The sequence below is a fragment of the Condylura cristata genome, unplaced genomic scaffold (assembly GCF_000260355.1).
Source record: "Condylura cristata isolate star-nosed mole 26May11 unplaced genomic scaffold, ConCri1.0 scaffold00018, whole genome shotgun sequence".
NCBI lineage: Eukaryota > Metazoa > Chordata > Mammalia > Eulipotyphla > Talpidae > Condylura > Condylura cristata.
Window position 1 is genome coordinate 38273649 of NW_004567119.1, and position 16414 is coordinate 38290062.

At 58.3% G+C, this 16414-nt stretch overlaps 2 protein-coding genes across 2 annotated transcripts; one reads left to right on the forward strand and one right to left on the reverse strand.

Moving 5' to 3' along the window:
- The first annotated feature begins 531 nt into the window (after positions 1-531).
- Positions 532-5957, forward strand: GPR37L1 (G protein-coupled receptor 37 like 1). The gene is made up of 2 exons (XM_004685503.2): positions 532-1278; positions 4574-5957. The coding sequence occupies exons 1-2, from the start codon at positions 649-651 to the stop codon at positions 5387-5389; spliced, it is 1446 nt and encodes a 481-aa protein (XP_004685560.1). The 5' UTR covers positions 532-648; the 3' UTR covers positions 5390-5957.
- A 3122-nt stretch (positions 5958-9079) lies between these two features.
- On the reverse strand, positions 9080-15408 carry ARL8A (ADP-ribosylation factor-like 8A). The gene is made up of 7 exons (XM_004685504.2): positions 15373-15408; positions 11921-12193; positions 11602-11675; positions 10984-11077; positions 10752-10819; positions 10439-10509; positions 9080-10059 (listed from the first exon to the last, which is right to left on the reverse strand). The coding sequence occupies exons 1-7, from the start codon at positions 15406-15408 to the stop codon at positions 10010-10012; spliced, it is 666 nt and encodes a 221-aa protein (XP_004685561.2). The 3' UTR covers positions 9080-10009.
- Positions 15409-16414: the final 1006 nt, after the last annotated feature.

The window sequence follows — 16414 nt, forward strand, 5'->3', positions numbered from 1 at the left end:
TGAGCGGAGTTTGTGTGGTGAGGGGGCACACAGATGGTCACGTGCTTGCTGGGATCAGCATTGAGGCAAAGGCTCCATGTCCTAGCCATGTGGTGAGTGACCCACCCTGCAAGTCTGTCCTTTCTGGTCTGAGAAATGGCCAGGGCGGTGCCTGATGCTGTTGTGAGTGCTGCTGCGGAAATCAGCTTCCAGGCCTAGAAGTGGCCAGCCAACACCGGTGTCCAGTTTCAATGTAGGAATGGCCTTAGAATTGTCTCCTGGAGAGGACTCAGGAGACCTGAGCTCCCTTCCGGTCTGCCCCTCCCTATCTGTGGACCCCTAGGCAGACTTGTCCCCTCTCTACTTCAGGGAGTGAAGGCAGTGGCCTCTGATGACCCTGCAGATCTGTGGAGCCTGAGCTGGGGTGTCTGGAGAGTGCGACGTTCAAGGGCAGCAAAGAGTGCCTTGTGTCCAGCAGAGGGCCCTGCCCAGCCCGCGGCCAGCAGGGTGGGCGGGAGCAGGCTGAGTCCACTGGAGAGGGCTGGTGATGCCAGACGCCTGACTGGAGGCGGACCAACCGGCCAGCTGCCTCTCTCGACTCAGACCAGTACTTGGGTCCCGTTGCCCTCACCTGCTCTCCGCGGGGAGCTGCCTTGGGCTCGTCCGGCCATGCCGTGGCTGTGGCCGCTGGCCGTCTCTTTGGGTGTGTTGTCTGCTGCGGGGCTGAGTGGGGTCTCTGGGGGTGGCCCCCTGCACGGGGGCAGGCGCAGAGCTGAGGTCTGGGAAGAGCAGAGCCGATCCAAGAGAGGCACTGAGGATGAGGAAACCAAGGGGGTGCAGCAGTATGTGCCTGAGGAGTGGGCTGAGTACCCCCGGCTCATCCACCCTGCTGGCCTGCAGCCCACCAAAACCTTGGTGGCCACCAGCCCCAACCCAGGCAAAGATGGCGGCACCCCACGCGGTGGGCAGGAGCTTCTGGGCAACCTGACATGGACGCTGGGTCAGAAGCTGCAGATTCAGAACCCCCTGTACCCAGTGACGGAGAGTTCCTACAGTGCCTATGCCATCATGCTCCTGGCCCTGGTGGTGTTTGCCGTGGGCATCGTGGGCAACCTGTCTGTCATGTGCATCGTGTGGCACAGCTACTACCTGAAGAGCGCCTGGAACTCCATCCTCGCCAGCCTGGCCCTCTGGGATTTCCTGGTCCTCTTTTTCTGCCTCCCTGTTGTCATCTTCAACGAGATCACCAAGCAGAGGTTGCTGGGTGATGTCTCTTGCAGGGCCGTGCCCTTCATGGAGGTGAGTGTGTCCCGGCACCGTTCGGCTGCATTTCTCTAGGCCATTGGAAATGGGAGCTGCGGGTGTGTGAGACAGAGAGGCCTGAAGCTCTCGCTGTCTTGCTTAACCAAATCGAGCAGATATAGTATTGGTTTTGTACTTCTTGGGTGAATTGGGGCGGGGGGGGAGGATGGGGGGTTTTAGAGGAGTAGGCAGGTGTGTAGCCCCAGCTCCTCCCTCCAGAATGGCCTCAGGCAGATCGCTCTCCATTTCTCTGCCTTAACCCTCCTCCATCTTTCCATCCAAGAAACGGTTTGTTGTGACTCCTTTTTCCCTCATGTCCATTGCCTCTGCCCTGTACCCATGTCTCCCCCTCTTTAAGCCATAATATCCTCCCTTTCCAAGCAGTGTCTGGATTGAGAACCCAATTTTTGTCAACCCCAGATCAAGTCAGAATGCACTCTTATGCATGCAAACCCAGGGGGGAGACTTCCTGCTCCCTTCACTGTGATTGCTGCATTATCATTGCCATCACCATTAGTGACTTCCCAAGTCCTTCCTGGAAGGGAAGTCCCAGTTCCAGCCTGGGAGTAGAGGGGACTCTAGTCTCAGCTCGGTCACTGACACACAGCGTATCACTGCCTAGAGATCTCAGCTCCTCTCCAATTTCCTTGTTTACCAACAAGGGGGTAGACCAGATGACCCATTCTACAATTCAAAGTATCCCACCACTTCACCTCTGGGAACTTCTACCTGAAGACAAGCATGTATGCATGTGTGGGTGTAGCTTGATGGATAACTGACATAGAGATAGCTTGATAAAACATTACAAAAAACATACCAAAAGATGTACATTTGTGAAAGACACAGGAAAGCCACTGGGTTTCTATAGAAACATAAACTATAGCAAACAGTTTTTAAAGTGCTGACTTTGTGGGGGTTCATAATGAGATCTCCTTGTGAAGACTGATCTTTCCCCTGTGAGTGGACGATGCTGTGTGGTCCAGATGTCCTGCCTGGTGGAAAAGGAAGCAGGCTTATGCATCTGGACACAGGCCTTGTTCCCAAACCCTGTGTGTGTTAGTGATGGTTTCATATTTGCATAGACTCTTAAGATGCAGCAGTTGGTACAGCCAAAGGTACTCAAAACTGAAAGAACACCTTAGAACAGGCCCTTCCTGGTAGCGCAACAGGTTAGGATGCAGCACTGCAACCCGGCAACAGTAGCTTCAGTGGGAGTTCGATCCCTGGCCCCTGATGTGATGCACATGGCGTGCCAGACCTTTCCTGACCCGCCCGCTGCTCCCCTCAGCAGTGTACTTAGTTGATCTGCCTGTCTTGCGCCCCACTCTGTCTTTGGTGAAGACTCTCACCTCCCCTGCACCTCTGGCTTGTACCCCACTTCTGTATGCATAAAAATAAAGAACACCCTAGAACTGGGGATCGCCTTTGCATCTTAGCACTCATGGGTTAGAGCCCAAGTATCTGAGATGGTTGTGCCCAAGGGCTTTCCCCCTCACTCTTTAAGTGAACTTGGTAGGTTCCTTACACGCCTGAACCTCAATTTCGCCATCTGTAAACTGGGGAGAATAAAATAACAGCTCTATGAAGGAATTCTTTAAGAATTAAACAGGGAGCATCTGTAACTCAAATAATGGGGTGTCATGGGGATTGGTGGCTGGAGGAGGGAGGGGGCAAACAGATACCATGGACTTTTGTTTGCAGGTGGCTGGGGGCTCAAGGAGAGACCATCCCACCTGACTGGGTCTCAGCACACCTGAGCAACCCCGTCCCACCTCTTGGAAGATAGAGATGATCACGAGCCTACAGAGCTCTTTCTAGGCTGTGTGACCTGGTGGGAGTCGAGGACAGAATCCAGTGCACAAGGGCCTTTTTATAGGGAGGCCCCAAGGATTGCCTCAGGCAGCAGAGGAGGGGGGAGCTTGGAGCAAAAGCTGAGATATTTTTTGAGAGGCAGGGAAAGCAGGAAAGTGATTGGTGTTTTTGCCCAGGGCGGAAGGTGCTCCTCCACAGGCCAGACTCCTGCCAACAGAGGGGGTGAGGTACTCAGAGGCCGGGGCCCGCGTGCCCTGCCAGGGGAGGAAAACATTTGGACAGAAGGGGGGATCTGAGCACAATCCCCGAGTGTGGTCGAACATCATCTGATAGTTCGGGAGGGTTCTCCTCTTCCTTTATTTTCTCTGGCACTGTCCCTCCCGCTGCTCTGGCTGCTTTCTCTTGGCCGGCAGGGTGATTTTCCTCTGAGCTCCATGAATAGCACGCAGAGTGGGTGGCACGGGCGGCGTGGCGGGGGCTGCTTCCCCACTCGGCCAACCCCAGGCTTCTCCGGAAGGGGACAGTGTGACGTAGGCAAGTGTGAGTGAGTGTGCATGTGTTCGAGTGGCTGCAATAGTGTGTGCGTGGGTCTGAGGGCGAGCATCTGAGTGAACAGGGGTGTGCTTGAGAGTATGAATGAGGAGGTGTGTCAGACTGTTGGGGAGAACGCATCTGAGTGTGTGAGCACTCAGTGAATGAGGGGGGGAGTGTGCCTGAGTGAGTGTGTGAGCAAGGATGTGAGTGTGCCTGTGGGGTGGCTGAGTGAGCGTAAGTGTGTGTGAGTGTGTCTGTGTGAGTGTGAGTCATGATCCCCACGCCATCCCTCTGGTGCACACAATGGGGGGTGGGAGTAGGCAGGGCCCACAAGACCCAGCCTTCTACATTTTTGTCTTGTTTCTCCCTCAGGGGTTCTTGGGGCTCCCCCGCTGCACGAGGGGCTGCAGGACCCTGCGGATCCGCTGTCACCCCTGAGGGTGGAAGGCAGGCCTGTGTGTGAGGCCCTGCCTAGATATTCCTGTCTGGGCCAGGGTTTTTCCCTAAGATTTATTGATTTCTGTATGCAGGGAAGAACTGGGGTGTAGACCGAGGTGTGGGGCATGAGAGGACTCATCAGAGGCAGACTGGGGAGCAGAACAGGCAGATGTACTGAAATACACTGCCGAGGGGAGCAGCAGGCAGGTCAGGGGAGGTCTGCCACACCATGTCGGTCAGCTCCCTGGCCGGGGATCGAACTCAGGCCACAGTGGTGATAAAGCTGAGACTTAACCCATAGGCCACCAGTGAGTCGCATGGTGGTTGGTTAGGAGGATTTGATGTATTGCGAAGCACCGGATATCAGGAAAATGCCCCCTAAATGGCATCAGTCACCACCGCCACCTTCCTACTTAGCAGTCAGTTCATGGGCTGACTGTGCCGGAAGTCAGCCCCGCACCCCCTGGTTCTGACCCAGGCCCCTCTCCCTCCACATCTGTGCCCACAGGTCTCGTCTCTGGGAGTCACCACCTTCAGCCTCTGTGCCCTGGGCATCGACCGCTTCCACGTGGCTACCAGCACCCTGCCCAAGGTGAGGCCGATCGAGCGGTGCCAGTCCATCCTGGCCAAGCTGGCCGTCATCTGGGTGGGCTCCATGATGCTGGCCGTCCCCGAGCTCCTGCTGTGGCAGCTGGCGCAGGAGCCTGCCCCCACCTCGGGCACCGTGGACGCGTGTGTCATGAAGCCCTCGGCCAGCCTGCCCGAGTCCCTCTACTCTCTGGTCATGACCTACCAGAATGCCCGCATGTGGTGGTACTTTGGCTGCTACTTCTGCCTGCCCATCCTCTTCACGGTCACCTGCCAGCTGGTGACATGGCGCGTGCGGGGCCCGCCGGGGCGGAAGCCGGAGTGCCGGGCCGGCAAGCACGAGCAGTGCGAGAGCCAGCTCAACAGCACCGTGGTGGGCCTGACGGTGGTCTACGCCCTGTGCACGCTTCCCGAGAACGTCTGCAACCTCGTGGTGGCCTACCTCTCCCCCGAGCTGACGCGCCAGACCCTGGGCCTCCTGGGCCTCGTCAACCAGTTCTCCACCTTCTTCAAGGGCGCCGTCACCCCGGTGCTGTTGCTGTGCCTGTGCCGGCCGCTGGGCCGGGCCTTCCTGGACTGCTGCTGCTGCTGTTGTTGTGAGGAGTGTGGGGGCGCCCCCGAGGCCTCCGCCGCCAACGGCCCCGACAGCAAGCCCAAGACCGAGATGTCCCCCTCCATCTACTTCCACAAGCCCAGGGAGTCACCGCCGCTCCTGCCCCTGGGCACGCCGTGCTGAGACCCGGCCTGCGGGAGGCACAGGGGCAGGGGCCGGGAGCTGGCGCCCAGCCTGTGTCTGGTGTTTCGCCATCTTGCTGTCTGGAGATGGGCTCTGGGAGAGGTGGGGGGTGCCACGCCTGCCGCCCCAGGCAGGGTCCTTCCTGTCGTGTCCTCTCAGCTGGTGGGAGGTGCTGCTTCTAGGTCCTTAGAGCTTCCCGGCAACGGAAACGTAGCCCCACCAGCCGGGAGACCACTCCCTCTGTCCTCTCCTGCTTCCTTCCTCCTGTCTTCCTGCCCGACTACTTCAGCTGTGCCCCCTCCAAGCGTCGGCTCCCTGCCCCCACTCATCCTGGAATAGGGGGGCTCCTTGGAGGTCAACCTGATTTGGCTCTCTGGACCAGTTGCAGCCCTGGATGCCGACTTCCGGCATCTTCTTTTCCTCCAGAGCATTTGTCTGTCCCTCCTCCTCCTCCTTTGGGGCACCCTGGGTGGCCCCATCCCCACCCCTCTTGTTAGGTGCTTCTCTGTAGGTGGCCCTTCTTGGAAAAAACAAAACAAAACAATAAACTAGGTAGACACACCCTGTGCCCACTGGACTTTCTTGTGCCACCTCCTGGCAGTGCCCAGGTGTTCCCAGGTCTCTCCCCAGCTGAATGGCACCCTGCTGGGGCAACTTCTCCGGGCCACCTTTGCCTCTTCCTGGCCTGTGGCTGATGGTTGGTCCAGCTCCGAGTTTCCATGGCTTTGAGGGGCTGAAAGGGCAGAGTAGAGAGCTGGGAACACTGGGGACTAAATCCTCACCCTGGCCAGAGCCCAGTCACCCCTGGGAAGTTAAAAGTTTGCAAACTTAGGTCCTCTGGAATTCCCTACCTCTGCTCCTCCCTCTCTCCACAAAGCCCCCATTTGAAAGAAACCAGAAGCCTTCCCTCACGAGCCCCAGGGCTTCCAGCCTCTCTGACTCTGAGAACTGCTCTTGTTCAGTTTCTTAGAACTGACTGTTTGGCCTGCAGAAGACCCAGCTGCCTGTCCCCTGCCTGCCCCCACCACACCCCCTCTTCCCGCCAGCCAGCGCACCAGCTCATGGCCTCACAGACCCTCTGGTTCCTCCCACTGGCCCTGCCCCGTGTCCCACTTCCTCTATCTCCACCTCTGGGGCCTTCCCAAGGGGTCCCCTTTGCCATGTTTGGGCCCAGAGAAGCTGGCACGGTCACCCCAGGGGTGTTTCAGTCTTGACCACGAGTCACACCCTGCTCCACAACCTCGGCTTTCTTCAGAACCACCGTGCCCATCTGAAAAAGTTCTGGTCCTACCGGTAACGTCTGCCCACCTGGAACATCTGCCCAGGGCTTCAGGAAGGGTCCCCAGGGGCCAGGGATGGTGAGGGGCAGGGGGGCCCCAGTGCCCCGGGCCCCATTCTCCTCTGTCCACCCCACCCACATCCCTTGGCTTTAGCCCACCCATACCCAAGCCTCCTTCCCCCTCTCTTGGGGATCTTAACAGCCTTGTTCTCGCTCCCTGGCACCCACCCCCGGGCCGGGTGAGGCCGCCAAGAGAGGGAGGCGGTTGCTAGGTGATGGCGCTACCATGGGCACACTCTTTGTGCTGGGGAATGACACCCACCCGTTTCTCAACAGACCTGTTGCCACAGTGACTGAAGCCCCCAGCTTTGTCTGTGGAAACTTAAGATGAGTGGAGGGAGTCTGCTCGAAGGGGAACCCAAGCTTGCCAGCCCGTGTCCTCCACACCCCGACCCTCCAGCTCTCTCCCCGCACCTCCCAAGTCCTAGAAGCACCAACAGCTTCTGAGGAGAGCAGGAAGCGGGGCTGGGGTGAACTGAGGTGAAGGGACCACAGGCAGCATTCTGTTCGGGGGCCTTTCCATAAAGACACCCTCTGCCTCCCCTTCCTGCTGGCTGACAGCTCAGAGCTGAAGGGGGACGGTGGCTCCGAGCTTCCCCCTACCACGGCCCCCTCCCAGGCCTGCCCACGTGAGTGGCTTGCAGAATTAGCAGGCCAGCCAGGCCTTGGGAAAGGGTCACTGTCCCTCCAGCCTGGGCCAGCTCGGGGAACAATGTAGCACTTGTTGCTTAAGGGTCCTTGGCTTGGGGGGAGCAGGCTGGCATGGCGGTGGGCGGTGGACTTGAGCTGGGGTGCTCAGAGGCGGTGCTGGTCTTACTGCCCCCTCAGGGCGGCCTCTTGGAGGCCAGCCCTCAGGCCCTGGTGCCAGGTTCAGAGGGCATGGTGGCGGGAAGCGCGTGCATTCCGCAGTGAGACTCGCCTCATCCAATTAGAACGGACACTTGCGGACACTCTGGCCTCAGCTTCCTCGTCTGTGACCTGGAGCAGGCTTTTCCTCACAGAGGACTACTGTGATTAAAGGAGCCAAGACACGTAAAGCAGCTGGCACAGTGCCTGGCACCCTTTCTTCCTTCCCTATAGGAACTCAGTTCCCTAGTACACAGGCTTGGCCAGGGCAGCTTTAACTCGCCAGATGTTCAAAGGCCCTGACACAGCAGTTACATATAAGCCGGTGTCTTTCTTCCCTGTTCTAGTTCGGCAGGTAAGTCACACGGTACCCGCTATGCCCAGCACAGTGCGCGATGGTGCCTGCTCGCTGGAGACCAGCGTCTGTCTTGGCTCAAACCTTGTCCCCCCGGAGGATGATAGGCCCTGAGAAGGGCAGGCCAACCTTGCATCCCCCTGTCCTGCTCCCTGGATGAGTGACCCCCAGCCCCCACCGCAGGAGAGGGCGTGCAGGGTCCACCTCCCCCATCTGGGGATGTCTTGTTGTCCTCAGGAGCCGGCAACACCCTAAAATCATTGTTGCCGCCTGCCAACGTCCATCTACAATTTCCTCAAACTCCTCCAGCATTGGGGAGCGAACTACCTCTCAGGGCAGGTCATTTCCCCTACAGCTCTGACGTGGCCAGCTACTGCGGGAGGAAGCCCCGGGTGCGTCAAAAGGGAAGAGACCAGGGGACGTCAGGACCCACGGGCAGAGCCCAAGGGCTGCCGCTCCTTCTTCCTGTAGACGCAGGATGGGAAGGGATGGAGGTTCTGCTGGGCTTGCTCCATTTTCCAGAGAGGCTGAGGGAGGTGGAGCAGGGGAGAGGCGGAGCTTCCTATGAAACTGGGTCAAGATGGCTTCAGATGCGGGTAAGCAGGGCCCAGCAAGGCCCCCAAGGCTCTTGGAGACAGCAGCTATGGGACTGTGAGTTGCCAAGGATGGAGTGGGGCTGGAGAAGTGACTGGAGCTGGAACTGGGCAGGAGTGAGGCCCAGCCTCCCAAGGAGAGGACTGCATGGGCACCCCCAGAGCAGCGGCGAAGGACAGAAGGCAGAGGCTCTGCCGTGCCCCAGGTGACAAGTGGCGAGGACAGAGGGCTGGCGAGCCAGGCTGCAGGCGAGGACCCCAAGGGGCGCACAGGACAGTCAGCCCCACCTCCCGCCGCCCTGAGCCCCGGCGGTTCCACACAGCGACCTTCTCAGCACCGCTTGGCAGTTGCAGGCTCAAAGCGGCACCCCACGAAAGCCCAACACCGTGAAAAGGAAGGAGGCAGAAGGAGAGCCCAGCTCACGCCAGGGAGGCGGCTTTGTGAAGCACCACTGTGTGCCCGGCTGCGTGTGCCCGCTGGGGGCTGCTGTGCCCAGCGTGCGGGGGTGCGGGGCATCCCTGCCGTCTACAGAAACAGAACTGGCACCACACACCCACCCAACACAAAATTGGTCATTTATTCTTGCTGTTGTTAGGAGGCAAAAAAAAAAAATGTACAGTTACAAGAATCATTTTCCAAACAGAGGTTAAATATGAGCTGAAAAGTGTAAAAAAAGGAAGAGGAACATCACTTTACAAATCATTAAATTAAATAAACAAACAAGAAACAAACCCAAAGAACCAACCCCCCATGCTGAGTTCTCTCCTTGTGCAACTCTGCAAAATGAGAACAGAAAATGAGGTGGGCCGTGGAGGTGGGGGCCCCGGGCAGGGGCGGAGCTGGGCGCAGGGGCAGGCAGGACTGGCCGGGGAGGCTGGCTCCCTGCCCCTGAGGACGCACCGTCACGCACTGCAGGGAGGAGCCAGGTTGGGGGAGGAAATCAACAGGAGGCGGGATGGTCCCCAGGACCCAGGCAGGTACCCACCCGGGTGCCAGCTGTCACCCTCCTGGTCCGAACTGGCCCTAAGCCACACCCACCTCGCCCCTTCTCTCCGGGCTGCCCCCCCTCCCAGGTCCTGACTGGTCCCTGCAGCATCAAATGGTGGATTTTAGTCTTTGCTTAAATTAAAAAATTAAAATATATATACATATATATACTGTACACACAGGACAATAACAGAAGAGTATTGAAAAGGGAAGTAGAGGTGGGCTGGGGAGAGACAGGAGGGCAGGCTTGACAAGAAGCAGGGTGGGGCAGGCACAGGGAGAAGGGGAAGGGCCAGAGGTTAGGGGGCCAGAATGGGAGTTTATTTTACAATAAAAACAGGAGTTCAAACCTCAGCAGAACAGGACTCTGGGAGTCCCACAGGGCCCCTCCCCATACCAGGCGAGGAGGGTGGGCGTGGGGGGACGGCGGGGTGGGCAGGGAGCTCGGCTTCAGGTCTGGAGGGTGAGATCCCTGGTCCGAGGGGGAAGGGCCGCAGTCTCAGCTTCTCCGTGACTTCGAGTGTTGAATAAGCCACTGTAGGGTGATGTCTGGGGTGGGGTGCGGGGGGGGGGAGATAAGAGAGAAAGGTCATAGGGCTTCGGAAGCTACAGCCAGATCAACTCTAGGGCAACAGAGGCCCAGAGCTACCACGCCCAGGCAGCCCCAGATGGGTGGCGGAGGTATGTGGGTGCTGTGAGGAGGAGCTGGAAGGGGCTGGGGCAGTGGGGTGCTGCCTGGGAGGGAGCCAGTTGATAGCAGAGCTGGGGTAATGCCAGAACCTGGGTGTCCGGGCTGACTGTCCTTCCCCAGAACTAGAGCCCTCTGTGTTTCAGGGGCCAGCCACTGTGCCACCACACCCAGCATGACGCCCCCCTCCCCTCCCTGGCCTCCTTCCCGGAAGGCCAGCAACTCGCCCAAAGCACATACCAATGTTGTCCTTTTCTTTGCAGGAGATGGAGTAGCAGCAGATCTCTCGGTCCTGGATGGCAGACAGATTCCTGAGGGAAACCAAAATAGAAGCTGTTGAGGCGGACACTGTCCAGGAGGTCTGGCGTGAGGGGCTGGGGTCTCCTCTTGCTCAAAGACGTGCAATGAGGGGGGGTTGAGGGAGTGGTGTGAACTCCTGGTCAGGCGGGCTCTGCTGCCACCGTGTGGCCACTGCTGAGAGCAGCAGCCAGCCTGCTGGTGCCTGGGGAATTTGGGAGCAGGGAGGAAATCAAGAGAAGCCCCACAAACTCACATCTTCTCAATCAGCTCCTTTTCATCCAGGGCTCCAGGGAGGTCTCGCTTGTTGCCCAGGACTAAGACCTGAGGAAGGGAGGGCAAGGCCTAGGTCCAGGGGGGCTGTAGTCAGGGGAGCCAGGAGCAGGCTCACTTCTCTGCACCCTGACGCTCCTCCCCAGCCCTCCAAGGACCGGACCCTCACCTCCTCTGCCTTGCTCCAGCCCCCCCCCACCCCCATGATGTCTGACCGGGATGCCCTGCAGCTGTGGTTTGTCCAGCAGGTTGTGGAGCTCATTCTTGGAGGCCTCAATCTTCTCCTGGTCAGCAGCGTCCACCATGTACCTGGGGGAAGGCGGGTGGAACAAGCAGGTGATGCCACAGGTAGGAAGGAAGACAGAGAGCTGCCACTTGGAGAAGCCTCTTGTTCCAGTCTGGCCACCTCTGGATTTATGGGCCACATGGGTCTGGCGCAAAGCACGGAGGGGCTCAATGAATGTTCTGGACCATGGAAGTAACATGCTGCAGGGACTCCTGGGGCCTGCCTTAGCCGGTCCCCCGAAGTTCCATTCTGGAGGAGCTGTTACTCAGGGCCTGTGGGGAGTAGGTCCCCATAACTCCCCCCAAAACGAGCTCTTCTGTTTCGTGGGAAGACTAGACAAGGCCGAGTGAAAAAAACCACCACGATACAGCTGAAGGAAGCCCCAGATCTTCCTGCAAGACACTTTTTTAAGTGTCAGGTTAAAAGCAATGAAAATGCTGCTGAAGGAGGGGCTGGCGGGAGCCTAGCGACTGTGTGTCCCAGCCTGAGCCCCCCCCCCCAGGGCCCAACGCTAGCAAGGGGGGCCCCCGGAGCCCCCTGCACTTACACGATGGCACTCACTCCTCGGCAGTAGCGCTCCCACATGCTGCGGAAGCGGGGCTGTCCCCCGATGTCCCAGAGCTGAGCAGGAAGAGGGTGAGGGTCTCAGTAGCAGGCAGCCACCAGGCCCAACCCCCCCAGTCCTCCGTCTCCCCTCCCCCCCAGGGACTCTGCTCTCCAAGCCTGCTCCTCTCCCCTATCTCAAAGTCCGTGCCCACCTTTCCCAGGTGACCAACAAGCAGACCCCAGCCTCTGCTTTCCTTTAGCTTCTCCTGCCAGGGACCCAGTGTCTGCACACTCCAATGTCTGCACACACACACACTCACCTTGATGGTCACATTCCCTTTGGTGATTTTGCGCATGTTGAAACCCACCGTGGGGATCATGTCCTCATTGAACTGTCCTGACTGGAAGGAAGGGTCAGGATTGGAAAAATAGCAAGAATTGACAGGACCTAGACACCCCCGCGCCCCCTGGTAGTCACGGGCAAATGGGGCAGAGGCCAGGCCAGGCCAGGGGTTCTCAAGTACACCTCGGGGGTCACCAGGAGGCGTCTCCCTGGCTTCCAGCAGGCCGGATGTAACCCATAGCTGCGCAGCCTACACTGGAGAGCTGCACTGAAGTGACCGGTCTTCCTCAGGCAACCTCAGTGTCTCAACCCAGACCGAGAAAATTCCAGCCTACATTTCTCTGTTGGAACACAAGCCCCTTCTTTGTATTTAGTCTCCAGGAGAGGGGGTGAATAGTTACCTCCCAGCAAAAGAACCCCAGAAAGCAGAAGGCAAACAGTCAGGGGGGTCTTACAGAGCACAGATACATTTTCAAGCAAGTAGCAAGTATTTCAGTCCAATTTTTGGAGGTTAATCGGCCAACCCCAAAATGCAATGCCAGGGAAGCAATTTCTGGATTATTCACAGTTTGGCTTCATTTGCACTATGCTCCATTTATTAGGTAGATAATCCACATTCTGCACCATCTATTAACTTCTGCACCTCGCCACTGGACAGAGCTTCTTCAGGCGAAAACCCACATGGACGCTAACATGAGTGTCTGCTGGTCATCAGAAGTTTCCTGTAATGCTACTTCCTATGAGCCACTTTCAAATTCGAACAACTTTCATTTCTCCCCTCTAAACTGTCTCCAGGATCTCTAGCTGGTTCTAACCTTAGCACAGACCCCAAATAAAGTCAGACAAACTCCTCCAAGGTCATCTCCAAGTTCATTTGTTCTCCACCAGCTACACACTTCTTACACCCAGATGCAGGCTGAAGGAAATGAGGGTGCCTACTGAACCTTGAACCTGAGGGTGATAGGCGTGTCCCCCTGCCATACCCTCCTCTACTCCCAGGTGATAGGAATGATTTGCCTCAGGTCACATGAAGAGGTCAGGGGCTGACCACTGGCTGAGGTGGAGGGCATCAGCCGCCAAGTCTCCATGGAGACCCCTGAGATTCATCAGAAAGGGAACAGTACCAATTCCCCTTTACTTGCAGAAACCAGCGAAACTCACTCCCCAGCCCTTGTAGGCTGCGAGGACTGAATTTCCAGAGCAGAGCCCCTGACCGGGTGGAGCGAGCCAGCCTCTGGGTCTGCGGGCCACAGCCTGTCTGCGGAGAATGGCTGCCCCCCGGGACTGCACACAGCCTGCGCGTGCACATTTCTGTTTCATAGTAAAGTGTTTCTTGTTTTTATCACATAGCAAGAGTCTAAGCTCGTAAAAGCTGGGAATCACTGAAAAGGGAGGGGCCCTGGGAAGGACTGCCTCTCTTCTGGCTAAGTAGGGAAAACCATGTGTGGTGCAGTTACCCGAACCCCATGGGGTGTCAGGTGGGGAGGGGGGAATGCTGGGCGAAGGTCCACTCCACCCCATCCCAGCTGATTAAGGACAGCGAGTCTGAGTCCGGTCCGCGGGGAGGGACACACAGCTGTTGTTTATCATTCCTCCCTGAGAGGGAGCTGGTCAAGACTCCTCCTTGGGCCTCAGGGTTCCCTCCTGCAAAATCGGGTTTGGGGGCCCTACCTGGTGGTGCAAAGGGTTAAAACGCATCACTGTGAGGCCATCTGCAGGAGTTTGATCCCCTGGTCAGGGAGGTGACCCACATGGCACAGCAGACCTCTCTTGACCTACCCGCTGTTCCCCTCAGCATTATGTTTCAGTCCATCTGCCTGTTCTGCTCCCCACTCTGACTCTGGTGAATCCTCTCACACCCCCGGTACCTCTGGCCTGTACCCCAGTTCTTGTATGCATAAGTGGATGGATACATCTTTTAAAAAGAATAAAAATTTAAAAAGGGGGTATGGGTTCCTACAGACCTGTAGTGCGGGCTCACAGTACGTGGAAGTCTGGGGGAGCACGAGAAACCACACTGCTCTGTGGCAGCAGGAAAATGCCAGGCTCCCATAGATTTGAAAGTCCAGCCTGGCAGAAAGGGCCCTGGGGAGTGGACGCCGGGAGGACCTTCTGGCGGCACCCCCTAGCGCCGTATTTTCAGTTCTGCTGAGAATGGGAGCAAGTGGGAACCAGGTGATGACTTTCCCCCTCTGGGGTGCTTCATGGTCTCACAGGCCCCGGGGCCTCATCCAAGGTTGGAAGGCACCCGAAAGTCATCGCCCAACCTCTGGCGTCAGACTCCTGTCCCCACTGCCTTGCTTCTCAGTTCCTCAGAGTAAGTCAAAGACCCATCTTTCCGCAACTCCCACCCTTATTCCTAAACCTACCCGTGGGAGCCCCCGAGGGACCCCTGGTTTCTCAGGCAAAACCGCAGCTACTTTTCTAGCACATATTTTTCAGGACCCCAAAGGCCGGGATTCGAGCCTCCTCAGACAGCAACTGTCACTTGCTCCCAGTTTGCATCATCAGCAGCTGGAGACACTCAGCTCCACCCGGTCATGTCATGTCGGACTTCGCAGAGGGAGAAGGAAAAACCGAATGGCCAAAAGATTGGGACAATTAGGCTAAAGCCACAGGTAGAAGTGCCCCTGGGGGTGGGACGGGAGCAGGGCCTGACCCTTCACCCCCAGGGTGCTCCATACTGATTGTTCCGGGGGAGGGGCAGGCACCCTGGGACACTGGCGACATCCTGACCTGGAGCCCAGGCTCACAAGGGTGTTTCCTGGGGAAGCTCTTTCCAGGGAAATTGAGCTTCTACCTTCAGAATGTGCCCATTAAAGTGACAACTTTAATATCAAAAAGGGCACTCCAGGGCTGTCCACAGCAGACAGCCTGGCTATGGACACGAGGACGCTGGAATCCTGCTCCTGATTTACCAAGGCCTTCCACTGCGGCTGTGATGCTGGCGGAGAGACCCTCCGGGAAGCAGGACCCACGTGAGTACCTGGGGATCCCCGTCTGGGAGCAGGGCTTCAATAATGTGGCATGAGGACAACTTCCCTGGGGACTGGAGGGGACACTCGGGCACAGCCATCAGAGCAGCAGCACCTGGTTTCTCCCCTCGGCCTTCCCCCAGAGGCCTCTTCCAGGTCTAAAGGCCGAGAAGACCTGCCCCGTGTGCACAGCCAGGCTCCCAGTCCAGGCTGCTCACGGAGCCTGAGAGCCGAATCGGTGCCAAGTCCAGCAGAGAGGTCCCTGACTCAGGGGGGGCCCGAGCAGACAGAATTCCAGCGGCACATGTTAGCTCAGACACCATCCGGCTGGCAAGCCCAGCAAGGCCTGGCCTGCCCTGCCCTGCCCTGGGTGATGAGGAGCCAGCAGCAGCTGGGAAGAGGAAGGCGCAGAGGTCAAATGTGAAGCATGTCTGGGAAGGAGGCCAGTGCCCACCCATGAGATCATGGGGTACCTGCCCTCCAGCCCCATACTCGCTTCTGGGATGCCCTACCTACGAGGAGCCCCATCTTTTGCATGGACCACAAAACACAGGCCGGCTGCCCAAGCTTCTTTGCTGACCTACCTCATCAACATTTTCTTCCAATGTCTGGTCAATCCACAAGTCTCAGAAACCCCGATGTGGAGACTGGGGACAGGGCCCCAAGCCTTCCCTGGTCCCCTAAGCCCAGTCCAGCCAGGCTCTGAAACGCAGGCCGCAGCCATTACTGCAGCCTCAGCTCACACACCCAGAGAGCTTAGAGCTCATCTTCCCCCTTTTTTTTTTTTTTTGAGACAGTGATTTTAACTCCTTCCCCACCACTTCCCCAGCACTGAGATACAAAGGTCCAGCTTAGTCTTGACTGGCCCCCAGCCTCCAGGACCACTCTCTCCCCTGCCCCCATAGGCAGGGCCCCTCTAATTCATCCTCCGGCTAGAGAGCCTCCACCAGCAACTTCAGAGCCAGGCGCGGACTCCAAACTCCCTTTATGCTGCCGTCCTGCCTGGACCCCTGCTAGCCCTCATCAGCCAGCGGGGAGAGCTTCTCAGAGAGGAGGAGTCTCCGCTCCAGCCAAGGACCTCAGCTGATTCTACTCCCCCAGGGGACACTTCCCCTCCCCCTCACGAGCACCCCAGCTTCCTCTTGCAGCAGGGAGGGTTAAGCCTTCGGGGTGGGGCTGGGCTCGCGCAGGCCCCCTCCCCAATTCTCTCAGCTGCCAGTCCTGTCAGGCTACCATCTGCACGCCGCGCAGAAAGGCCCGAGTGCTTTCGCCCAGTCATGCCCCCCTTGCGCTGGCCTGGAGGGGGGCCTGGGGGTAGGGGGTAGCGGGTCCTTCCTGAAGCCTTGTGACCCCTCCGTGCCGCGGGTCTCGGGGCGCCGGCCTGGTCTCTCGATCCCCCTTCCCCGCCCCCAGCCGTGGCAGGCCGGCCCGGGCGGGAGAGCCGGCCGCTCGTCACCCGAGTCGCTGCCGGACCAACCCGGGAGGGAGGCTGGGCA